General features: G+C 37.4%; 1 protein-coding gene across 2 annotated transcripts in view; it reads left to right on the plus strand.

Annotated features, from left to right (window-relative positions):
* The window catches only part of LOC103151101 (uncharacterized), a 60,016-nt gene that overhangs the window by 16,416 nt on the left and 16,129 nt on the right, over positions 1-27,471 (plus strand). For both annotated transcript variants that reach the window (XM_016681150.1, XM_007570953.2), the window contains exons 3-5: positions 2,489-2,650; positions 16,014-16,179; positions 19,397-19,573. In XM_016681150.1, coding sequence (XP_016536636.1) covers positions 2,489-2,650; positions 16,014-16,179; positions 19,397-19,573 — 505 coding nt within the window. The remainder of the gene's footprint in view (positions 1-2,488; positions 2,651-16,013; positions 16,180-19,396; positions 19,574-27,471) is intronic.

Raw genomic sequence — 27,471 nt, forward strand, 5'->3', positions numbered from 1 at the left:
CAAAAGGATCCCACTGAGCAGCCGCAACAAACAAATCAATGTGTACCGTGCCACCCCCAGGCACCTTACACATAGGTCAGAAATGATATAGACCTCACTCAGCAGTGGAATAAGAGTTTCAGCTTGGAAGGGCTCTGCTCAACTGCAAACAGCACGCAGGCTCGGCTGTGTTAGTTTCTGCAAGACTTGGAGGAGTATAAAAGTTTTTAGGCTACATTGTTACAAGCAATTTGACCTTAAAATTTTCAATACATGATTTTTAAGAGTGGTACTCATAACAAAATAACTTCAGGCTTTAGAGCCTCGGTTTGATTGGCTCACAAATATAAATAAAAACTACTGGAATGATCTGATTTCACCTGCTAAAGTTACAGTTATCATGGGGTTGATGGTATGCAGCTCTTATAGCAGAAGTGCAGAAACTTCACACACATAAGAGAAAATTCTGAGTAGCTTAAAGAAACATCTTTTTGCAAACATGATTCCCGTAAGAGTGGCTTTGTGGAAATATGATTTGGATTGCAAACAGTGAAAAACCTGGTTGGTTGGGACTGTAACATTATAGTAGCCTCATGATTTTCATTCAAGCCATTTCTGAATGGTCACAGGACTGTCTAAATCTGGTGTGAAGAGTTTGAACTAAAAGGATATCCAGCCAATCAGGATCCACCCTTGAGTTCTATACCTGTATTGGTAGCTGTCACAGGAAGCTATGCGGTACTCAACTTGTAGTTTTATTGTTATAATGGATTGGTGTCCACTCGCAGAACAAAGACTATATCCTGTTGTACTGTTCCCTTCATCATGTCTCCAAGCAGTCTGTCAGGACGGATAATTAGCCTCTACTAACCTGAAAGAGCCATCTCTGACAGGCCATCAGTCATTTACCCATCTCCTGCAGAGTCTGTCTGGCTCCTTGTGTGCAAGTGTGTGTTTTATGCGTGTGCGCAGATGACTGACACCGTGTTGCCAGAAGGTGCTTAAGGAGCGACAGATGCTAATGTGGCTTCTCGCAGGTTCCTTAAGGCAGACCAAGGTTTAATATAATCAGGTGTCGAGTTGTTATGCTGACTCTAGCCAGAGTCATAGTTCCAGTCACTTTGACGCACCTGTTCTTTCCTTATTAGGGATTGGGACTTTGAGGTTCATTCAGCAACGTGCAATAAAGTCTGCAGAATTGACTGCTTATGAAAAAATAAATAAATAAATAAAACACAGTAAAAGCAAAACCAACATTCTGCAATGACCAGACATTGAATGAAATGTGGTCTAATGGAGTCTTAGTGCAAGAGTGTGCACATCAATACTTTCAATTGTTTTACAACTGAATTGTACAAAATACATGACATTAAATATGGAAGAATTAATTAAATAACTTAATGTAGTCGTTCTATGCTTGAAATGCCTTGAATTTTATTTTGGTTGTGTAGAATTTTAAAACTAATTGTGTCCATAGGAAGATAAAAGCGCCTGTCCTTATTCGGTAGGGAATTAAAGCACCAGTGATTTAAATTGTATTTATTTAGTAATATTCCCTGTTCTGAGGCTTGTATTCTGTAGATACCCTCTAGGATAACAATTTGCTCTTGCTATGGTGTGATTAAAGCAAAAGATTTGTGAAACTAAAAAATGATTTTTGACAGGTTGAGTGATGGAAAAAGCACAATGTTGGACTTTTAATGAAATATTTACGACAGTTAGGAAAACACCTTTCAGTGGATGAGAACTGAGTCCCAATGCTCATTATTACTGGAGTGAAGCATTTCTGTGATCCTCATCTCAATTCTCTGTGTGTTCCACTGATCCACACTGCAGCAGCTAATCAGCATCTCAACATTTACAAGTCATTTTTTTTTTGTTTTCTAAGGTATTTTGGTGATCCTGTTGCATGTCCTTTTTATTGATTCATTAATCACTTGCTTTGTTATTTTACCTAGAGGCATTCTCAAGTGAAACTTTTTGCAAGCATGTTTTTGTTATGAAGCTCATTTAGCCACTCGTTATTTAAGAAATTACTGTCAGTATGTAGCTTTTTTATATTCCCCACTTGGTAAAATTTGCCCCGTTAACTGCTTTTTATTAGATCTCTTACCTCCAACCTCTAAAGCATGAAAAAACTCTTAATGTCGAGGGAAACAAAAAAGAACCAGTTTAATCATTTAAATAGAATCTTTAGACAAGTTTTCTTTCTTTAGACAATTTTTCTACCTCAACATTTATGACACATTTAAGTTCAGTGTAAACGCAAAGATTACATGGACAGAAGATCTGATTTTTGCAGCACCTTAAATCCCTAGATGCTACTAGATAAATTTGGTGTGCATAGCAGATGATACCACACAAACGTGCACATTATCAGGTATAAGAAGTCTGTGGAAACGGTGTAAAAAGCAGCCATTAAAAAAATGCTTTTTCATACTAGAACTTGATGTTTTTTTGTTTTTTTAATGGTAGAAATGACATGTGTTTGGCTTCTTCCTGCTCTCAGGTTTTGGAGGAGCCTTCTCTTCTGATGTCCAGTCCCAGGATGCTGCTCCCAGCGTCGGGCACGCTGCCTCCTGGGGCTCCATTGTCTGTCCACCACCAGATCCAGCTGCTCCAGCAGCAGCTTCAGCAGCAGCAGCAGCAGACTCACGTCGCTGTAGCACAGGTGCGGTTATTTATGTGCATTCCTCTAAAAATCTAGACGTGGTCACTATGAGCAGGTTTGCAAGAGGGGTCATGACAACCTTTCTTCTACAGTAAAAGAAGAAAGGTTGTTTTACTTTAGAAGAAAGTCAAAGAACCTTTTACTTTGCTATACAAAGCACGTTTGTAAAGCTAGATTTTAAAACTAACAAAAAGAGACATTTCAGAAAAAATTCAGATATGACTTCATTTCACCACAAGACTCAGTCTTGTGGTGCACATGAGCTGTACAAACATGAAAGAAGCCTTATTAGCAATTTGAACACACTTGAGTTTCTGCATATTGCACCTTTGATATTGAGGGAAGTTGAGGAAATGTATAATTATTTAAATGTTTATTTTTATGATTGCTAAGATACTTCTACAGCATGATACTATAAGTAATTGAAATGGAAAGAAGACTGAAGTGTACTGAGGAGTTGACAGATTTTACAGCTTGAGCATCTACAGTTGAAACAAGGGTGAATAAACTGCTTTTTGATTCATGAGTCGAATCAACTCCCACAACACTCCCACAGTGACAGAGCGTGTATTCTGCATCTAAAAAACCTTAAGGCTAAGAAACTTCTGCTTCACGCCTAAACGGATTCAGGCGCTCTTAAGCGGCCTGCTCACGCTGAAGTTGTTGAGCTTCCTACCTGACTGGCTGTGAACAAACTGCTGCCACAGCTGATAGCTCACAAGTCTGGTGTGAGCAGAGCAATACATAAATGTCATTAATTATAAGAGAGAAGAAGCCAGAGGTTGCTGTCCACTGGCAGCGATACCCGTGTAAATTTTTTTAATGAGTCAGAGTTTTGGCACATGAGGCGAAGTGCTTCACTTCCCTTTAAATAGGTTAAATGTGTGCATGATTTTGAGATGGTTGAGGCCGACCTCGGATCTCATGTCATTTAGCAAATGGATGAGTCTGTAATGTGATCTGCTGCTTAGAACATCTTCGCTGTCACTTTACCCAATTAAACTAAATTTTAAAAAGGAATGAAGTTTATAGGTGTCTACCTATAAACTTCGATCTCTAATACATGGATATCTAGCTTTAAAGGTGTAAAGTTGACATCTATGATATGAACCAAAAGTTGGATATTAACAGTGGTATGTAAGCAATAACCCTACTTTTTTTTTTTTTTTTTTTTTTACATATTGTCACCTTCCAGAAATAATGGCCTACGTAATTTTTTGTGAAAAATTATTTTGGTCAAAAAGTCATCACTTCTTTCTTTCCAAGAGATGTTTTAGGCAAAAAAAAAAATCACTTTTAACTTACTCCATTATTTTAGGAAGGTGAATATTACATAATATATTATTTCTCTATTATTTTATGATAATTTATAACATTAGAATAAGCCATGTGGGAGAGAAAATAAGCAAATGTTAATAGTCTGCTGCAAATGTCCTCTTTACATAGGTGAACACAATGGTTCATTGTGAAGCCATGTATTCATTTGTATCTACTTTTAAAGAAGTAGCACATATACCCTGGCAGACAGTAATCAACGGCTTATATAGGTGTGGGAGCCTCAGATCAGAATTGTCTGTAATCTGCTTTATTCAAGTAAACCATACATCAAGTCAGTAGCGCTGACTTGGAGTATGAAGAACGAATGGAGCTCGTAGCTCACCTCTCCGTTCATTTTTTTCCACCTAAGCTGTTAAGTGAACGGTCCTCTTTAATAGTGTGTTGAGAAGGATACGGACTATTTGTGTAAAAATGTGTTAATTTGTTGGAGTTGATAAAAAGAAGCCCATTTATTGTAGTGTATTCTATTCTTTGGACTTTGACATTTTCATCTCCAACTGCTGTTGTCCTCGTCTCACTCTATAGATTAACATCATGTGTAAAGTGAACATTTTTATACAATCTAAACAGTCGCTTTATTTTCTTTTTTACTAAAATACAGCACTTTGTTTCAAACATAGCAATGCTTTTTTTATTATAGACATATTTTTAACCAAAATTCCAGTCTGTTGCTCAATTACTATTTCCTAAAAGAAAAAAAAAAGACCAAGCATGAAATCTTGAAGGTTAGTCCCATTATTACAAGGATTCATGAAAAATGTTCAAACCCCCCCTGAGTCTGTCAAATATTTTTATCTTTGTGTACTACATTTTTTTAGATTGAGGTGGGTTGCACCTGTTTTGAGGATCACTGGGTTAGACTCTTTTCATCTCACTTTCAACTGCATCCATTTTAGCTCAGTACATTTTTAAACTTGTCATCTTTCCTTAAGAGCCAGTTCAGACACAAAACCAAGCTGCAGAACCTCCCAGACATCCAGAATTTTCAGGTATAAAGCGTGTGCAGCAGATGTCTTCAGACAGGTGAATTTACTTTGGATGCACACAACACCGAAGTGTTTGCCTCCACATTTGGAGGCGAACAAAGCCAAATCCACAGCTGTTTGTCTAGGCTCTAAAACATCCGGGGTCCACATAGTCTCTGGTAGACAAACCATTCCTAACATGTCAGAGTAAAGTTACCATTGACTTCTTTGCATCAGCAACAACAAAGAAGCAGAAATCCATCCCTATAAATGTATTCACACTTTGTCTGCATTATAGATGCAAAGAAAGAAGGAACACATATACTGCACATAAAGCACGAGTTTTTGTGCTTTGGGGATTTTCTTGTTTATTTGTTTTCTGAAGAACTAAAACGTATGAAGTTCAAACTGCTCCCCCTGAAAACATGTTTCCCTAAAGTGTGTGTTAGTTTTATGTCAGGAAGATGGGGTTGGATCTGCTGGGTTTTCAGATTTTTTATTTTTTTTTCTCGGCTTGTCACAGAAAACACTGTAGACTGATGTTCCTTTAATTTATAATTTATAGATCTTAAACACCAAGTCTCCTCTGATTTTACAGAGACGGTGGCTCTAGCGAGTTATATAACCATAACAAAACAACTTCAAACAATTGTAATAAATAAGACAAAAAAAATGATTTTATGTCAAATAAGATTTCTTCACGTCATCTGTTTAAGAGAAAGTGCACAGACACCTTTTTTTTTTTTTTTCTAATGCAATGAGACACTATCATGAGGTTTCCAATATGCTTGTAAAACAGATTTTTGTTTCTAAATTTACTCAGGTTAAAACAGCTTTTTCTAAAACATCATTTCTGACTGAATCCTTTATTCATTTAGGTACTTTGATTTGATTTATCTTGGGCAATAATATCGATGTAGTTTTCTGTAAAAAAGAAATGTTTTCCTGTGGCTCTGGAAATATGACAAGAAACTGTATTACACAAGAAGAAAACCATGAGTCGGCTGTGATTTCTTTGGACAGAAAGATGTCAGTTAAACAGAGAAACGATACAAATCCTGTTTTCAGATTAAAAGATCCAAAAGACTCCCTCATAGCTTGGCGCTTTTGATCCCAGAGAGGTTTCCAGAGAGTCATACATGTATCCCTGTTCCATCCATTGACTTAAAGTCTGTGACCAAATTCTACAGAGGGATGAATAAATAACTTATTTGTGCATTTGTCTTCTGATTCAGCTTATTACCACTTTTTTTTTTTTTTTTCAGGATTTTTACCTTTTAAGATGTTTAAATGAATGAACATTTTCACAATTTACATCAGTAAGCCTGTTTATGCACTATGCAAATCATTGCATCTATAACCTCCTTCGCATTTGTCTCCGGTTTTTGCCTTACAAATCTTGGCTTATTAATCTCACCAGCTGCAAAGTGCTGTATGAAAATAAAAAGCAAGAGTGTTTTCTGCTCGCTCATTATGAAAGGAATTATCATAAGAGGTGTAGAGGGGACTATTTTCACTGTGGACACCCTCAGTTGCTGAAACTGCCTCTGATTTTATGGCTCTGAGAGGAAAACTGGAATAATTTTTGTTGTTGAGACCCGATGAGGAGCCTGGGCAGAGATCACAGTAAATGGAAGTAAATTAGTGAGATGGCCAGCCCTAACCACAGCTCACTTGGAGATGAGTGGAAATTGAGATCTTTAATGAAGTAGTGAAATTGAGGGGGTGTGATGGTTACCTGTTTGATGATGAAAGCTGGCAGTGCAGCTGCTGCTCTGTCGCTGCATGATGGAGCTCATGTCTTAGTTCACATTTTCAGAAATTCACTCTGTCTCATTTTCTCGCTTTTATATATTCTTTTTACTTGTCCTTTAACCTCATGCAGAATCCTATCCAACTCTTTCAAGAGCTCATGATACTGTCGGAGATATGTATGATAATACCTTTCACTCACAGTTTGGACTAGGTGTCAAATGCCCCAGTAATAGCATATCGTACTTGGCTTGACTCTTGATCATTCCTCCCCTCTGGTCTCTATTCTGGATGTGCCAGCTCCTTGCACATGAAATTGTTTACATATACATCTCTGGTCTGCATCTGTACCAAATAACTTCCAAATCACATATTTCTTTCTGAGTGCTTAACTTATTGCACCCTCTATCTTCACAGCAAATCGTATTACATAGTTGGACATACATTACATTGACAGTATTCTCTTCCTCTGATATTCTTCATGTTTACTGTATGACAACAAAGTGACTGTGTGAGAGGAACAAGAAAAGGAGAGAGAGAAGCAGAAATCAATGTTTAAACTCCGCTGGATAAAAATTGTTTCAAGCACATGGCAACATTAACAGAGCATTCAGTCAATGACTCTTCAACGAGAAGCTTTAAATCAACATTAAAAATGTTGGTTAAGTCATCTTATTTAACTAACTTATCTCAGCCAGGACACTTGACCTCACTGTTAGATGATCAACCCCAAGTGGATTTAAAATTATGTCCAAGGGGCGGTACAGCAAACCAAGTTAGTTGGATGTGCAGTTGGAGACTCTCTGGAAGAGTCAGCGGTGCCATGGCTCGGCTTAGCTCCCTGCAGGGTAAACCTGAAGTTTACCAGAGGTTGCTTCAAATGGAACATCCGCAATGCACGAGGACACAGCGAGGATTTCCAGGCCCTCAGTTTCGGCTTCAGGAAAGTTTAGAACTGCCGTATTCACTAATGGCTATTCTTAAAAGTTCTCCAGGTAGCGCTACAAAAGTTGCAGAAGTCCTTTCGTCTTTCAACAGAATTAGAGATGCGGTCCTTTGTAGAAATATCTTTAAATGTAATTGCAGCTGACTTTTTGGAAGTTTTTGCTCCCAGCATTGTGCTTCCATAGACTGAATTTTAATATTCAAAATTTCTCTGTAAAATAGTTCAAGCCATCATGTTTGAAAGTGGAGATGGGGAATAAAGGGTGATGAGCAACGCTAGCTCTCCATCTGTTGAGCCCGCTTATTCAAACATACTGATTGGTATTAACTCAGACAGGGCTGAATACTTCCACAATTTGTGTACTCTACTTACCTTGTCTGGCAAGACAAACTATGAGAAAGATAAGGTAGGCATTTGTTTATTCTTCCACTTGGTCAAATCTATAAAATGGACATGATCACTTTTGTAAGCCACTGTAATGCAGTGCTATATTCAGTTAGAAGATTAAAGGTCCAATCAATTTTCTTCTCCATTTCATTAACTGTTTCTCCAACACACCTTGTGTAGATATTCCATATATCTCAGTTGCTCTGTAAGCACATTCCTAATGGTTTCCATGTCATGAGAGCAAAATGACAATTTTCCCATCAAGCTTTTCCTCCAAATTGACAGAAATACAGGAGAAGCGGCTGTTGGAGGATTTTCAAACGTTTTGAGATCAAAGAGAGCTGGCATGGGCAAGCAAAGCAGTGCTGGTAATCCTGTACGAGGAGTGCATCCTCAGCCTGTTGAGTCATAACACACAACCAATCCTAATCCCTTGTACTCTGTCGTTGTGTTTCTGTTTTGTCTGATAAGGAACTGTTGTTAGTTAAAAATCCTTCTCATCTGGTAGCTTATAAAATTTTCTTTTATTTATTTATTTATTTATTTTTTAATCTGTGTTTTGCAGAATGTGCTCGCTATAAATGACTTCCTATGCTTTGCTCATTCAAGACTCTTGCTCCTCAGAGGTCTCAGAAAAGGGCTTGCACTTTGGTTTATGTGATTTAAAGCGTTAGATAATGAAAACTGGTTTTAAATGTGACCTGTCATGATTCACTGAATAGACTATGATAGGGCTATGGGCTATAGAAAACTCATTACACTTTTTCCACAAAATCTTTCTTAGATAATGAGATCCTAGTCTGTTCAGTTCTTCCTATTTTGAGCGCCTTTCACAATTAGTTGCTTTAGGGCCTCTTGTTACTTCAAATCCAAAAAAGCTACTACTGGCCACAGGCCCTACTATATATTTACACTTACACATAAAAATGGCTGCAAACTTGTGCAAATTATACAACCATACATATTTGAAAACTATTGCTCTGTAGCCACATGCACAATCAACAAGAATGCATAAAGTGGTTTCTGGATGGTAAGTCAACAAAAACACTTGTCTTTTCCAGCAGCCATTGTACAGCGCATACAGTGGGAAAAAACATAATAAACAGCTGACCAAACTTTATGGAGCTCAGCGTGGGGTGCTAGGTAACCCAAGCTGGTTCCAGACACCAAAAAATATTAGCTTATTGCCAAAAATCAACTGGGTGGTTTTATTTATGCAATGAGCTATTTTTAGAAGCAATAGAAACCCCAATGTAGGTGGAAAAATTTGCAAAATATGAATTTTGCATACTTTTGCATAACATTTTACTTTATTATCTCATTGAAATTATTTCAACAACAAACTTAAAAATTATTATGCCTTTTTTTGACCAAATGTGAATAGAATAAATCCTTGAATCTTAATTAAATGAAATTAAGTAGAGGTCAGTTTTTTTTATATATATATTTTTTTTTGACAGTGAGAGAAGAGGCTTAATAGACAATTTCCCAGCTTTTGAAAAGAAAATGATGTATTAGGAATACAAAAACCGTCCTTGGTACTGGTCTCTTGGGAAATAGTCTTTGAACAGTGAAACTGATGAAAGCGCTCCCTAATTAGAGCTTTAACGACTTGTTTCAGGTGCTCCAAGCTTCTTTAATTTTAGGACACTGATAAGAGAACAGACGGTTACGGGTTGCAGAAAGTTCATTATTGGAAACAATCATGGTGAAACAAAAGTCATTCACCTTTGTAATTGGCACTTTGTCTGTACTTTTTGTTTTTAGTTAAAGAGGTCATTTTCTCAGCTTCAGCTTGAAAGGAATTTGTTTCCAAATGAGCAGGAAATTGCCTACATGTGAGTTTTGATATAGGCCATGCAGGAGTTTTTATGTTTGAACTTAACCCTCTGTATTTTGTTTTGTTTTGGTTTGTTTTGTTGCTCATTGTGCTGTTTTGTTCATCCATTATCCATGTTACACAAATAAGCTGTGTTGGCCTCAAACACCGTCTGACACTCAGTTTATTTTATTGTGGATTCTTTTGATTGTAAGATGGTTAAGTCCTGTGGCTGCAAAATATCTTCAAACTGTGACACTCTAGAAAGTAGAAAGTTTTCAGAGTTTGTACTTTCTGCTGTGCTGACTTGATGATATTTTTCCAACCACTGAATTGGTTAATTGTCTGCTGATTCAGCTAATGTTGTCCTGAGCAATATAAAACTTTACTACTGACGATTAGTAAAAAATTTCAATTATTGCCATAGTATGTTATCTAAATACACTGGGGATAAAAGGGTAATTCTGTAAGAAAATGTTACTCATGCTTCATGTTTGTGCTTAATGTTATTTCCTGGAGCAATAATGAAAATACAAAGCACATAAAAAGGAAACTGTGATGCATTAAGACACAGTGGGTTGACTAAATCTAATTACAACCCGAAGCGACAATAATTAGAAGTTTCCTGTGCTTTATCTTGTTTTGACGTCTGATTTTGGTTGGCTTCTTCACTTATAAGACATTGTGCTATCCTCACATTAAAACATAGGCAAGACTCTTAAAATAAATATATATTTTTTTTTATCGATTGTAGCATTGTTTACTCACGTTTCTACCAAGAATCAATCAATGTCTCAATTGTAGTCACTGCAGGCATTAACCACAGGGATGACTACAAAACATACACAGCAGATTATGTATGAAAAACAGAGCAGAGACTGATGTCCTTAGCAAAGCTTCTCTCTTCATCATCTAAGATGGGGTCCTGTCCACGCCAGCCTTGTTATCACTGGGGTGTCGCTCTTTACAAATGAATTCTACAAAGGTCACAACACAATCTGAACTCCTTGTTTTTTTGTTGCGAACTGTAGAATTAATAAAAGCAGATCATTTTCTCCCTCAGCTGCGAATTTTGAGTCTGTCCCCTACATCTGCATCAGAATGGCTCCTTGTTAAACAAGGAGTAGAGCAACATGGATTTATAAGAAAAAAGTCACTCAGACAAGTGAAATGTGGGACAGCAGAAAAGAAATGGAAAAAGGAAAGTGAGAGAAAATATTACTAAAGGAACCCAAAATCAAAAGATTTGAGGCAAATATTTTGTTTGGTAAAAAAAAAAAAATTAAAATTAAGAAATACCATTACTCACAAGAGCTGCATACGTTTTGCACCTTCCTCTATATTGTCTTCGTAAATGGTTTAATACTATTAAGATGTATTACTAAAGTGCTTAAGTTAAAAAAAAATCATTTCTACGTTTACTTTAATATCTTAAAGAGGGTTTGAACACATTTGTGTGTGTATTGTGATGCCAACAGCTTCAAGGACTGGGCTTTTCATGGTTGAGCAGCTGGACCCCCAAATCGTAGCTCACCAAGTTTAATGAAAAGCATTGGACAGATCAGTGTAAAGCACATCCCCACTTGACTCTAAAGCAGAACAGTGTTCTCTGGAGTGAACAATCATGTTTCTCTTTCTGTTAATCATTCGGATGAATCAGGCAGGGTTTGACAGTTGCCAGGAAAACAGTTCCTGTCTGACTGAATTGTGCCAAGTGCCAGAGAGGGAAACATACTGTTGAGATTGGTCCTCTGGGGCTCAATCCCAGTGAAAGAAACTCTCAGTGCTGGGCCATACAGACTTACTCAATGAATCAGAATGTTATTGAAAAGTTAATTTATACCATTAGCTCAATTCACAGTGAAACACAATGTCTAGATTAATTGCACACAGATGGCGTAATTGTTACAATATTTTTGGAAATTTCATTTTACAGTTGAGGGACAGTACCAACATGACTCCACATAAGTGCATAAAGAAATGTCCATAAGGATGAGCTTGGTGTGGAATAGCATGAATAGTCTGCACAGAGCCCTCAACCACAACTCAGTAGAGAACATATGTGATGAATTGGAGCCAAAACTGTGAGCCAGACATTCTCATCCATCATCGCTGCCTGAAGTCATAAATTCCCCCCTGAAAGAATGGTCAAATTTCACGTAAACACACTCGTAAACCTTGTGGACAGCTTTTCCAGAAGCGTTGAAGCTGCAGTAGGCGAGTTAACTGGGAAAATAAAGCCTGTGTAACAATGGGAGATCATCAAAGTATCTGTGTGTGTACAGACTAAAGTCTTCATAATATTGATCATAGAATGTTTATACACCAGTCTCTATATTAAATCGGTTAGTCTTTTCTCCATTTGTGTTAACAATCACTTGGCAGTTAAACATTGATATTGTGGAGAATTATCCTTTTTTCCATTAGGTTCTTGATGTATGAGGATGAAGAAGAGTGAGTGAGTTGAATTCATGAATTCCATTAATTAAGACTAAAATACAGCTGGTCCATTTGTTCATGCTAATCCTGATGGGTTAACAGAACAAAACAGCATCAAGCAGCAGTTTGTACTTCTCTTTGTTAGCTCCTATCTAAGCTACGTCCCTAAGAGGGCGCTCCCTAATGTGTCATTTACTTTAACCCTAGTTTTGAGGATGTATCCTTTAACCTTAGCTTTGCACGTGCATGCTCTATGTGAGTGCATGTATGTATGTATATATACAAGCATACAAATAGCTAAGAGACAGAGGAAAAAACAGAACTATTTATTCTCAACAATATATTTTTTGAGATGTGGCAAACATGACTTTCAGAAGTTAAAACAAGTATCAGAATGGAGAAGAAGAGAAATGGGCATAATGTGGCTGATTATGCCCATAATTTATTTATCCATCTTATGATGGCTATTTCTGTGACAGGATAAATGCACCTATGCTCCAAAGCATTACAACTTATTCATAGTGCTGCAATGTCCTCCAAAGTCTGCACCAGATATGCAGTAACTCCTTGATGTCTACGGAACAAGATTTCTTAGAAATGGCTTTGATGGAATATTAAATTTATGCCACATCAAATTATGAGGTAAGTCTGATTTTAAAAGTGTCCAACCTGGTAGCAGGTGTACTTAAAATGTGGCAGGTTATTCAGTAAACAGCCAGCGCACCAAGTGATTGAATGAATCAAAAATTATTTTCATGATCATTTTACAGCTATTTCGGTGTTTCTCAGAACAAGCCAAATTCTTAAGCCCATCCTCCACGTTTCAGAGCACAGCAGCATTTCAGAATATTGGGCTGTCCTTGGTGTATTGTTCCATTTTCAAATACTTTGTTGTGTAGTTGATTTTTTTTTTTTTGCTGTCTTCTTATTTGATATTTGTTACCCTTGACGTCAGGAGCAAAGAGCCTTCGTGCTGCCACGGTAACCAGCTGCATGTTACCACTTTGTGCTGAAATGAGGAAAAAAACAGGGAATCATTATGCTTTTCAATGACTTGTATCTCTACATGAGAAGCCTTGATTTGCCGCACCTGTCTGCTCTTCACATAAGTATTGGTGGGTTTCTCTTCAGCCAGGCTTAGTTATGATTTAGTCATTTTTACATTCAAAGCAGCACATAAAATGTCTTACTGACAAGAATCTATTAGAAAATCAGGAAACAAGGTAATATTAAAAGTAATGAGCCCTTCCTGACTTTTACAGCCTAAAATTAGATGTTTTTTCTTCGTGACATGGATCTCTTGAAATATTTCCCCTATTTTTGCCTCATTTACTCATTGCATCCTAGTCTACTAGTGTTTGAAGCTTTGCTGGGCCGTGACCAAGCTCCAAGGTTAATCCAAATCAAATCATTGAGAAGTACGCCGCCTCTTCTGTCAGAAAATCATTAATAAGTGGCCTTCTTGAATGCTGAGCCTCTTTTAAACTTCTCTCAGATTACAGACTTTTGAGATTTTCTCCTTTGAACTTTTTGAAAGCAGTTACATGACTGCAAAGGTGTCTAGTTAGAATGTGAGGTGGTGCTGCAAACATTTGTGAAAACAAGGTAGTCGCTGCTCACGCAGGAACCAAATACGAGTGTGTATTTGTAATTTTGTGTGCAACAACTGAAGGGTGTCCGTCTCCCCTGCCTCAGTTTTTAAATAAATGATTCATTGTGTAGCCTTTCATACCTAAATTGAAATGGAGTCTGCTTTAATCTGGCAAACCACAGCAGACTATGACATTAAGGTTACATGAGGATCAGAGCTGTCACTCGAGCACCATGAGTGCTCTTTGAACATTTTATAGTGGCACAATAATTTCAGCACAAAGATCTTACATCTTTGGACAGTCTATTACATTTTTTATTTGAATGCTGAAGTTAGTTTTAATCTAATCAAAAAGAGTTCAAAAATGTACCTAACAGTCAAGATTAGTTGTGTGCACATCACGTTGCATCAAGCAGTGGGTTGGCTGCTGTATGTGTCACTTGTCTTTTTTGCATCTGGCATCTTGTCTCCCCGATTTTCACATTACGAGAATCTCCTTCAAATCCTCTGCAGTCGTTCAACATTTTAGACCTTTGAGCATTTGAGAGGAAATTCAATACTCACTGCATATTTTTTATAGATAATAACAGGATGTTAAAGAGAACATAATTAAGCTGTTTACATCTCCTAATCAATTACTGCAATATCATTTTTGACTTCACTCTACATCATTAGTAAGTCTGTATCTGCACTAGCAATAACAAGTGTATAGCTGATATAAGATATTATATTCTACACATAGAGATGAGCCTTTTAAAATATTCAGTTTCAAATTAATACTCCAATAAAATATTTAGTTCACATGCCCAAAACTGTCCAAATAAAAGATGCAAACTGCACTGAAATAATATAGCTCTCCAAAATGCAAAATAACTAACCTTTAATTTAAACGCATTAATACAGTGCAGAAAACAGTCATATTATTTGGGGAAAAATGTTTTTTTTTTTTTTTTCACAAAGCCACAACACGCTTATTAGCTGCCCTGCTGTTACAGTTTGTGTAAGCCCCTTACCCGTTTATTCTGCTCATGTACCGTTTTATAAGTTTGGCATGGAGCGAAAGGGATCACTTCATTCTGCTCTCCTCAAACCACAGGTTTTATGTCTGTGGGTTATATTTTTATGCCACAGTTTTATTTCTATTTCTATTATGATCTTCTGGCCTTTTGCAAAATTTCCAGGGCTTCTGGGTGAAAAGCAGGCTCACAGTTTGGACTACCCTTTACAATGGATGGATGTGCTTCTCCACATTTTCATCATTTGTTATATGCCAGCAGGAATGTTTACCACCTAAAACCCTAAGTCACAAAACTGTTAGGCAAACCCCACACATTTGCTTGTAATATTTATGCATTTGTCTGATGCTTTTCTATCCAAAGCAAATGCCAAATAAGGATGTAAAAACCTAATTAAATCAGTGTTAACGATCAACTACTTAGAAGGTACACCACCAGTCAGGTTCTCCCATCGTAAAAGTACTGTAGAGTGCAGACATAAAGAAAAGTGCACAATGAGGAGATCCACTCTTAAGAGCCGGGTGTTCAAGACTTTTTAAGATAGACAGTGACACCCCTGCTCTGGTAATACTATGTACATTTTTGAGGGTAGCACAGATAAATGTGTTTTACCTGGCATGATCCCCTAACAAAAGCTTAGTATGTTCTTTTTGTTTTTCTCAGTAATTTTAGCCCTCTTCTAAGTGGGCTAAAATGTAGAACTTCTTCCACTCCAGGTATTGTACTCTTGCTCTTGATCTTGAGCGATCTCTACCTCTGTAGTCCCCACTGGATTATCACCGATTGATCTCTTCGATTCTGGCTGCGAGAGAACTCAGATGGTTTTGTGACATTAGCTCCAAACTGCTTTGATTAAATTCAGTGCAGTTTAAATACTGCAGAGGATCAATCATTCTCTCCCGTTAATCAGACTCAGCCAAGTTTTTAAAGCTAAATCCTCAGCAGAGTCCTAGGCTTGGTGTGGCGCTGGACTTCACATTTAGTAGTTTATGTCCTGGCTATGTCAAACGGATTTCTGTAACAACACTTGTCTGATCAACCCATTTTCTCTCTCTGTTTCATTTCTACTACCTGTCCCCCAATCTCACTCCCTTCCATGCATCAATGAAGGTCCATCTCCTGAAGGACCAGCTGAGCGCAGAGGCCACAGCTCGGCTGGAGGCCCAGGCTCGAGTCCATCAGCTGCTGCTCCAGAACAAAGACCTGCTGCAGCACATCTCCCTGCTGGTTAAACAAATCCAGGAGCTAGAATCCAAGATGGTTGGACCAAATTCCAGTAAGTTAATATCTCATTATTTATGTCTGATCTTATGCGCTTACAGTGGATTAGAGTTGATAAGTTAGTTGTTGATAAGTCAGGCATGGTCATCAAATGTATGTTAAGCAGGATAGAAACCCACCTTGACATGTAAGCTACCCTCCTCCCTACATCCGGCTACTTCTTCCCAGTCTGACCTCTTCCTCAGTCTGTCCCTGGGTCACATGTTTCTCCCTACGACGAATCCTCCTGAATCTCTAAGTTTCCCTTACACACAGAGATATAAACTTCTTTTAGTAGCCCCTCGGGCTGGTAGAGTTATTGTCTCTGCCACCACGTGCAGACAGTGCGGTCACATTAATCCGGGCTGCGTGTGAATGTCACCAGAAACCTCAAGCCGATCCTACTGGGCGGATTCAGCTGGCAAATTTTACATTATGTTGTCATTAGTCCTTCAAGATACTAGAGTAGATACGGATTTTCCATGAATCCTATTTTTCAAAAGACAGCCAGTAGCTGCAACATCAACAAGAGAGAAAACACACTGGTAAGCCTTTAGCTAAAATATCAATGTTACAATATTGAAAAACTTTATAACTGTCATATTTATGCATGTTTATTGACAGCAGTCAAGCATAAATCTTCACTAATGAAAACAAAAGGATATTCAAATTTATTGCGATTAGTATAAGTATCTGCACAATCGTGGGCACGGAAATTAGGTTCTCTTTTCTTTCGGTTCATTCAAAAATCGCAGTCATTTGGTTTGTCTCCATTAACCCTGCCGTACTGTAATACATTTGAATGATGCTTTCACAAGATGAGTCTTTTATCTAAGGTTATTCTGCTCAGTCAAAACTGAAGATTCATGAAACATGCTAGAGAGAAATGTTCCAAAAGACCCCAAACAAATAACAACAAAACCTTTAGGCATTGTCCATATTCAGCAGCCCAGTTGCAGAGTGCATAAAGGGCTTAGAGTAGAGATTAGCTTTGGACCAAGTCACAATATAAAGTTGGCCACAGTTGTAGAAATTCTACTAACAATCAAGCACATTAAATGTAGGATTAAAAAACCACGAGTGAATACGTATTTAGTCATCTTTCTGTTTGTGCTCAGAAAGATGCCAGTACTCAAACTCTCTTCCTTTGTGAAGCTGCTGCTATTCATGGTAAGAGAGTTGAGTATGTTTTACTATTGGACTCTTAACTTTCTAATTTTGTTTCAGACACAACACACGTCCTACTGATGTTCAGCTGTCGCAGACCCCCCTCTGTCCTCTCCAATGCCTCTCCTCGCAGCTTTGTGCATTTTAAAGCCTCTTCTTTGACTATTCAGACAGACAATCTTCTCAGCAACACCACAGCCCAGTCTGCCCTCCAAATGTCACTCTGCAGGAAACAATCTTTAATCTTTTCAGCAAATATTTCAAACGTGAAGCTTTGCTTATTACTCCCTAGGCAAGTTGGACTTTTTAATATGCTTCTCTGTTCACACTTGAAAACTTTCTGCAGACATGCTTAATTTTTTATTTATTTATTTTTTTTATTTTTTTCTGATACAAAAAATGGAAGAGATAGGTGCTGGAAACTAATCTTCCACATTTACTACTCAAGAGCTCTCAAAGTCCAATCCTGTACGTGGAACGTTTTTAGATCTAGTACAGCTAATGCAAGTTAACCATTTAAATTAAAGATGGGCACATCTTGCCATGATAGTGCAACCCATTTTACTTTTGGTGTATTGACAGTGATGAGCTGAAATTGCACTAATCTAAATCAACATTATTAATCATTTTGCTGAAATCGAAGGGCAGCTCGACCAAGATGAGAGGTCTATTCAAACTATGTACAATCAGGTAACATCATTTACTTTTAAATGGCGCTCTCTTTAACAGAAATCAGAACTTGAAGCATTTAAAAGATTTAGACCATCTTTTAAAGAGTTGTTTTTCAGTTTTGTGGCATATGCTTCAATTACTGCCATGGTTACATGTATTAAATCCAGTACATAGACATGCAAACTGCCTCTACAAACTTGTAAAAGAATTGGACACTCAGGAGCTCAGTAATTTCAATCTGAATGCTGTGATATTATGCCAGCTCAACATTAAGTCCACTTATGTCAAATATGTGGCATTGTAACACAGTGGAGGTGACTGGGAATGGCAGCAACCCTGTGTTTTGTGTTTTTCAAAGCAAAAGGCCTTGAAAAACACAGAGCAGCTCCAGTAGAAGCCTAGCCACAGAGTGAACAGAGGTCACTAACGCAACAATAACTAGAGATCTCCAAACTGTACATAACCTTCTGATTTGCTCAAGAGTTCTGCATAGAGATCTCGGTGAAATGGGTTTCCATAATTGAGGCGCTGCCGCCAATGTTTAATTCACAAATTATACTACAAAATGTTGGTTGAAATGACCCTAGAGTCTACATAAGTCTAGGATCATGTAGATACATGATACAGTTACATGGACAAATCTGGGTTTCTGACTTTAACTGGAGAATAATACTTTCCTAATCACATTCTCTCAACTACAAAGTTTGGTGTGAGAGCCAGGTTTTCTACTCAAACATCAGTGCCTGACCTCACAAATATACATCTGAAAGAATGGCAAGAAAAAAAAATCTCATTACAACATACTACTAACCATTGTGGAAAGCCTTCTCATAGGATTTCAAGCAGTTAAAGCTTAAAATGATTTGGCCTGATATCATAAGAAACCCCATGGATAAAGAATGGGGTGCTTCTCAACTGTTTGTATTATGTAGGCAGACAAGTGAATCCTCTTGTGAGACACAGACTATATATAATTTAGCAAGCCAATCTCAGTTTTGGTTAAGAAACAAGAGTTGGAAACTTTGTAAGCACTGTTCTAATGTATGATTGAACTTTAAATTTGAACCTGAAAACATGGACAATTTCCTTAGAGCCACTTCCTGCTTCATGTCAGTACTGTGTGCTTCTAAACAGTGACACAAAATACTTCAGAGCGCCACATGATGATGATGAAATACTGAAGGCCACAACTGACCTTTCTTGCTGTGTAAGAGACTCCTCTGATTTATGTTGTTAGAATTTATATCGCTCTGTTTCCAGCAATTCATTTTTGTCTTTATGACATACAGTTGTCTTTTGAGAAGATGACTGATGGGAGAACAACGTGAATCAACCAATCAAGTCATTACTTGATCACCTAATATCCATCTTCTCCACTTGCCTCTTTTCTCCAGTGGGCTCTCAGGACAGTTTGTTGGAGATCACCTTCCGCTCCACGGTACCTCCAGTGATCTGCGACGCTACCACACCCAAATCCGAGGTGTCCGACATCAACCTCTCTGCACTCGGCACTGGTGACGGAACCAGCAACGCCTTTTCCTCTACCAACGGGACTCTGGGAAGCCCACTAGGTAGGGACCAATGTCTACTCAAACTGGAGTGTTTCCGTTTCCTCCCGGGACCGCCGGGGCCTCCACCTCCTCGACTCCCTTCGCCTCCCCCGTCTCTCAAGCCTAACAAGCCAGTGACTCAAGGTCGAGATGTGCCTAACACTCCAGCGAGCATCTTATCCAGAGAAGTGAAATCTTTGGACTGCCTGGAGTTCACCAGGTTTCGCGAGTCAGGTATCGCTTCAGAGTACGAGTCGAACTCAGACGACAGCGATGACAGGGAAGACGAGGGGGAGGACGATGAGGATGAGGATGAGGAGATGGAGATCTTTGGCTGGGGAACAGATGGGGAGACGTTGAGACTGCTCAATGCTCTCAACAAACAGGGAGCTCCTGACTGCCTGGGAGATGAAATAGCCATTTGAGACTTTTCCTGTTTTGATGAAAACTCCTCTATTCCTGTCTTACTCACTTCAAATTTCTGTACGGCTAACATTTTGTGGACTAACCTCTGTCAGGTGCGCACAACTATTTATATGAGATTCATATAGTTATACCTCATGTACTTATAATGAATAACAGTTTTCCAGTTACAGATTGTGTTTTTGATGTTTCAGTTTGTTCAGCTTCTAAATTCATTTTCTTCTCTTTTATTTTCAATTTTAAATGTAGCATTCATACCACTGTGACATTCATAAAATTGAAATAGGTCATCCGACATTACATGTTATGCAAAACTATTAGTTAGGTTTATCTTGATGTGTAATTTCTCTCATTGAAATAAATCAAATTAAATATTTCTTACTGTCTTGATGTAGCACAGTGATTTGGTCTGCAGAATGTGTCAGCTGAACATACCTTCTGTCAACGAAGAATAGAGTAAAAGAACAATTGAAACTATTGATAGTAAAGAACAATAGAGCTGGTTGCTTTTACAAATGTAAAATGTCAGAACGTCAGTCCGAAGGTAGCACAAATTTAAAGTAAATTGTGTGATTAAAAAATGTTAAGTACCTCAAGCACACTGCTACTGTAACTGGTTTGAAGCAAAGCATCGTCTTTTCTACTCAACACCCAAAATGGTAAATGGCAAATGTCCTGTGTTTGTACAGCACTTTATCTTGCGCTTTATTCTGCAGTAAGGTATTTATCGATTCATGCACACATTCACATGCTGATTGTGGAAAGCCAGAGTTGCCCTGGAACAGTAGGACAGAAGTGAGGCTGCCAGATCTTCCAACCACCAGCAGCAGATCTATTTTTTTCTCAGTTGGACATAGGATTCCATAAACAGGAGAACGTGTACTATTATTGCGCCAATACTTAATAGTTCAACAAGTAAGATTTTTGACAAACACCTAATTTGTAATCAAAATGTCGACACCCTTTGTATGCTTTAGCATGTTTGCTACTTTAGCAAAGCTCTTCACATCTCTGGCAATTCTTTTATTAGAAATTCATCACTCTTGGAAATATAATAACTTACTATTTATGGCATAAAAGCAATGCTTTGCTTTTCTAATTTTGTGGCATTTTTAGCAGCTACAAGATGGCCTGTTCGTGTTTCCAAAGAAAGCCCAACTCATCGACCCACTGCCACTGTGTTCGACACTTTGTGGTGTTTGTGTCAAAATGCTCTACTGGGTTTTCTTCCTAACATGGTGCTGTGTCGCTTTACTAAATATCTTCACTTTGTTGTATGCAATCTGTTCATAGAACATTTTTCAAGAAATCTTGTGGCTGGTTCAGACACAAATTTTGCTGCCACATTCATCTAGAGAGGACACCTTTTTCTTTTTCAAAGCTTTCACATTTTGGCATTCTTGTCTAGCCTTGTCATAATTGTCATGTCATAAAACGTCAAAGTTGAACATGCTAACTGTGGCATGCAGATTCTGGGATGGAGCTCTTGGGTGTTTTGTGCTTTTCAGATTCTCTTTGAGAATCTGTCTTAAGTTCCCAGTTGTCCAATTATAGCAATCTTAAAACCACTGGATCTTTAGAAAATGTGGTTATGTTACTATTAGGTCGCTACTTTCTTTGGTTTTCGCTGAAATAAGAAAAACTTAAATTTGATGGAGACGTGACCAAAGAGACAGGCTTACATTATATGTTGGCTTGTCAAAAACATTCATCATCTTAAAACGGCCTAAGGATACAAAAATGAGAAAAAAAAAGCATTATATTAAGATAAAGCAATGTTTGAAAGCTGTAGGCAGACATCTGGTCAGACTAACTTGAGTCCTGCATAGGAGAAAACAGTCTTTTTTTTCTTTTTTTCTTTTTTTTTCTTTTTTTTTACTGGAGTCGGTACATTAACTCTAATGCATAAATTTTCAACAAAAGAGTTAGACTGAGTCATGCTTCTACTGCAGCGGTTCGTCATCTCTGTACAGGCGAGGTTCACTCAGAGTTCCCCTAAAATCTGAAACATCTAAAATGTAGGATATGAATATTCTGGAAGTGCACAAACATATTATAACTAGAAACAAAAATAAGAGTCTCCTAAGACACAAATCTATTTGCAGGAAACACTGTTTAAAAAGAGCAAACTGAAATATTGAGAGAGCAAATAGCCTGAGAGAGTAAATAGTTTTGCAAACTCAAGCATATACGTCTGTTTGCTAAAATCTAACATAGTCTCACCTTCCTTTTCTGTGCCTCCCTTTTTAATTACACTCAAAAGTCATCAGACACACTGACATGCTTCCTGATTCAGGAGCTGAGCTTTGAATTTTATTTTATTTATTTATTTTTAGCAGATAAAACTTTAAAATGAGAGTCCCTGTGTGCATTTATTTTCTTCTATCTGTTTTTGAATAGGCAATGATCCTATGTGAAATCAAATTATATCCTAACATGATACTCTGGGCTTGGTATTTACCTTCACAACATTTTGTCAGGTTAGATCAGGGGGGAACCCAATTAGCCCTGGGAGTAGGTGAAACAGGATGTGAGGCTGAAGAACTTGTATTTCTTGATGAAGTGGAAAGCAACTAATTTTGTCATGAAATTGCAAACTCTTGGCTCCAATTTATTGATGATCTTTGCTGCCGTCTGCAATTTGAGGAAGTGGAGTCGCTGTTACCCAGTTTATAATTGCTGGTTGCTTTTCAATAGAGATGTGTATCTGTATCCAGTTTTCTGCATCATCCCACACCAACCTCTGTACTTACCTTTTTATCTGCCCCTCTTTCTCTCTCCACAGATTCTACCCATTTCAATTGTCTGCTATTTCCTTTCTTTTGTAATTTATGTAAAGCTGGGATTAGTTAGATCTAAAGGAACACTGCTTGTTTGTTTCCTCCATTGAACACAAACACAAAACTTCACAATAGTTGCTCACAGATTGAAGCTAAGAGTTGTCTCATTTATTTATATCCAGCTCTGGGTAAAGCCTAAGGGCACAATGCTATATTAAAGTATTAATTTCGATTCATGCTGAAAGCTAACAAGTTTTCAGTTTGCACTTTGGTTTATCTGAGCAATATTACAGTTTTTGGCAATAACTCATCTGAGACTTAAAACGGGGTCAGGCCAAATCCTTAAGCGCTTAGCGTCTCTTTCACAGAGCTTTAGCCTGATGTGATCAAACCAACCAGTGAACTGAGCTCTATGTAACTGCGTTTCCTTTTGAATCTGTTCTTATTTGGGAATGAAAGAAATTTTGTTGTATATAAAATTGTACAAAGTTGGTAATGCAGCTCTTTCCCCACTTACCCCACAAAACTATGCAAAAACCATTACAATAAACATTTAACCCAATCACAGAATCTCACGTAAAGAAATAATTCCTGTTAAAAAAAAAAAAATAGTTGGTGTTTGGAAAGAATCATATGTGTCCCTACCACTTTTTATGAAGTAAATGCTGAAACATCTTAAACTTTATACTTTTAAGTTATAGTTCTCGTAAGTTCTAGTTTTATAAGTTATAATTGCTCTTGTTTTTCTGGAGTAAAACTTTGATGAAAGAGACCTGGGGAAAAAAAGTTTCTCAAGTAACTCCAGAGCTGAGTGAGAAATGTAGCAAATAGTTCAAAGTGGTTACCAAGTGTCCACAAAATCTCTTGGTAACCACAACCAAGTGAATGCTGTCTACCTGTCAACCTGTTGTCGGGGAGACGGTGCAAGAAAGGCCTTTTTTCTTTGCTACCTTAATAAATGCCCCATGTGTGAAGCTTGATGAATGCTGCTGAGATTTTAACTGGATTGCGTTGTAATCATTGAGAATACGATTAAGATTTCAGCAAAAATCTGTCCAAGTGGATCTAGCATGAAACAAAAGATGAATTTGGTTAAGTGTAGTGGAGGATCTGTCATTCTGTGGGCCTCTTTCTCTTCCAAAAGCCAAAATTTTTCAATAAAGTTTATTTGTGTATTTCAGCGATTCACAGTGCTTTACATCATGAAGACATAAAATCATCAGAAATACCTCTTCCAATTGTGAAGCCATTAACAGACATTACATTTTGTCAAGTTCTGAGAGAGCCTGACATCATAAACCTTTTGATATACCTGGTTGTTTTAAATAAAATATGGTGTCCAGAAAAAGAAAGCAGGTTTTCGCCGGGTCTTTTGGAAAACAAAAAATCTGCACATATGGAAATATGAACATAGAAATAGTTCTTTGGACACAAACCTTGTCTTTGTCTTCTTCCACAGCCAAAATACATTAATATTATTGTTTTCATCACTGAATTAATTTGATTAAAAATGAGTTGTTGTTTTTTTACATTCAGCTACTGCAATTTGGAGGGATTCATTGTTTTTGGATTCTTACACATTCCTCGCAGGTGAGCCAATGAGTTTCAAGTGTGCTCTGATTCAAATGTAATTGAAACAAACTGATACCAACAGAAGAGTAAAATATGCTACAAGTTAAAAGGATTTTATGTCATAGTTTTCTGATTTCTCTTCTTTGTGAATCAAGAAAAATAATATTGTCTGAGCTGCCAGCTGATGTGCTTGGATACCCTTACATCTTTATAAAAGTCATGACAAGACATTAAAGGGAGACAGATGGAGAGTGATGCACAGTAAAGATTCCTGATTGAAATCAGATGGAGGACATAAAAGTTCAGGATCATCGCTTTACAGGCCACATTTCGTACATATAAATTAATTTCCCATAAATTACTCGGACTCACTAGGGACAGGCAGTTCCAAGTATGAAAAGTGCAAAGAACGACCTTTATGCTTCAGTCTCTTCTTCATCATTTTTTATTTTCTCTTCATCTTCCTCACCCATCTTGTTTTTTTTTTGTTTTTTTTTTCCTTGCCAATGTCTTAGGTTTCAATTTATTTAATTTAAAGCTCCCAACGCATTTTGCCCTATGTGAGTTTTTTTTTTTTTTTTTTTTTTTTCCAAATGGAGACGTAGATTCCAATTCATTCAAGTCAAGGCTGTTCTCACTGACTGAACATAAGGCAATTAGAGTTCTGAGAAAGGCAGTCTTTCTGAATGTTATTAAAGCATTTAGGTTACTTGAATTATTTCAACGAACATCTAAAAATTTACACAATGCATACTGCAACTCTAGTATTTCATGAGTTCTTTTTTTTTTCAATTATTACTTGAATAATTCAAACTTTTGATAGAACATTTTGTGATCAAACACATTTTAAAAGTATGTAGACATGTGATGGTATGGAACAGTTATTATTGGATAAAGAAGATCTTTAAAAACACCCAAAAAAAGCTACTAAAGGTATATTTTGCATCTGTGTGACTGCTGCCTGTCATAATGCGGCAAACCAATGATCCAATGCAATCGGATTCTAGGAAATGTCCTGAAACTACTATCCAACTTTTTATTACCTAGCTGTAATAGAAAGTGCCACCAACATTTCTTTCTGCATTTCTTCACTCATGATATATACATTTTCATATTCAAAGAGGCTGTGTTCTGCTCTGACTCTGCACCCTCAGGGCAAAATTTATTTTTGTCTTTGCCTTTTTTCATTTTATCATATCTGTATTTCTTTAACTTGTGGGTCACCTTTACCGTACTCTCTTCCTATCTTCTGAACTCAACTTTTCCTCTGACCTCTCCAAAATGTCAGACTTCCTTTTTTATTTTTAATGCAGCCTCTTGTGCTTCTTCATGCATTTGTGATTCATGTTTTGTGACTGTGGAAAAAGGGATAGCCCTCAGCCTTTCACCTTGACAGATGGGGAGATAGTAATTACTTTGTATCGTGCTTGTGGAAAACAGACTTACGAGAGCAGCCTGTCAGAAAATACTAACCAATCTTTTCGTGGGATACATATGGTCCACTCAAGCTAAAACTGATTATAACAGAGAGGAGCTAATTGTGTTATTAGTTAATCTATTAGCTTTAATCATTAATCATGTTATTCATTAACCCTTTAATTTGCATATTGTGTACATTCAATTGCACACAATAATGTACACAACATCGTGTATAATATTGTCAGAAAAGCAAGAAAGTAGTAAATGGTAGTTGACGAGCTTAGAAACTATGTTGGCTTTTACATCCTAAAAATGAAAAATAAAAATAAAATAGACTGCAAAAGGCATTCTTTTTGGTATTATTAAAATTCCTCAAATATCTCAAACTCTTCTTTCACTCAGCCATAACTGCATGTAGAAGTTGTTTGCCGCTGAAAGCTACTCTGCCAACTTGTCCAGCAGAGTAGAACTGGGGTTGGTGACTTGCATTGATTTCTCCATCACAGACACATGTTGTTTGAAACTGAGTTTAAAGACTTGGACAGCAAAGGGGCACTGTAGATCAATATACAGTCCAGTCTGTCACCAGCTGATGCACACACCCACAACTTCTGGAGCTTATGAATACAATCTAGTCCTTTAAATTGTCAGCACACTAATTCAACAGCTCAGAAAAACCATTAGATTGTGGTCAAATGCTTAAAGGAGACAGCAACTGGTACTGGTGACATCTAGTGGTAAGGTTGTCTAAAAGAATTTTCTCTACCTCCTCTTTCAAAGTACAGGAGCATTATGTAGCTGTTGATTCAATATTCTAGTGATGCAGTTGAATTACTGGAACTATTTACTCCAATCTAGTATAGAAACAACAACTCACGTTTTCACAATAGCACATTTAAAATGACTGACATTATTATAAATAGATCAGAGCATCTGTTGCCGTTTTGTTTACCGTAGATTGCTTACATATCAGGTAATGTGTTTAGAGTAAGTCATAACTGTTTGATTCAAGGTTTCAGCATAGAGTCACGAAAGCACAAACAGAATTGTGGAGGTTCTTTGCGCAAAAGAGTGTTAGCATTTGTTGTCATTAGCTTGGTCATAGGAACGAGGACATAAGTATAAAAATATTATCCATTTATGTTAAGACAATAGTCAACAACAGTTCAATAAAAGCAAATATAGAAATAGTTTACAAGAAAGGACCCAAAAAAACTGATCTCTTCACAATGAACACAACAGGGAATTTGCACACAATGGCTGTCCTGAAACAAGGAAGTAAGGGAAGAGGAGTTCAAACCAAACAATGGATAAACCAAGGGGACTAACTTAAGCCAACAAATTATAACTGCAACACAAATGCAAAAACTAAAAGATAATAACACAAAAATGTTTCTAATAATAAGACTTTATCTTGGTCGCTTATCCAGAGTCATGTCCACTTCTTCCAGCAGCCTGATGAGTTCCTCCACTTCCTGCTGTGACATCACAAAAAGTCCTCTCCCCCGGCCAGTTCTTTAATTCTCAGCAAAACATAAATGAATACTGTTAATGATCTGAACAAACATAAGCGCTGTTTACCAAATGTGTGCACCTTTATTACCAAACAAGTATTTTAAACCAATATTACAGAATAAGTTTGCTGGGGAGAAAAAGCAAAGAATTAGCACTGAGAAATGGCTGGAGGAGCCTCCACAAGAATTTATCCCAAGGCTGTCCTCTGTT

Source organism: Poecilia formosa, unplaced genomic scaffold, assembly GCF_000485575.1.
Source record: "Poecilia formosa unplaced genomic scaffold, Poecilia_formosa-5.1.2 Scaffold271, whole genome shotgun sequence".
Classification (NCBI taxonomy): Eukaryota; Metazoa; Chordata; class Actinopteri; order Cyprinodontiformes; family Poeciliidae; genus Poecilia; species Poecilia formosa.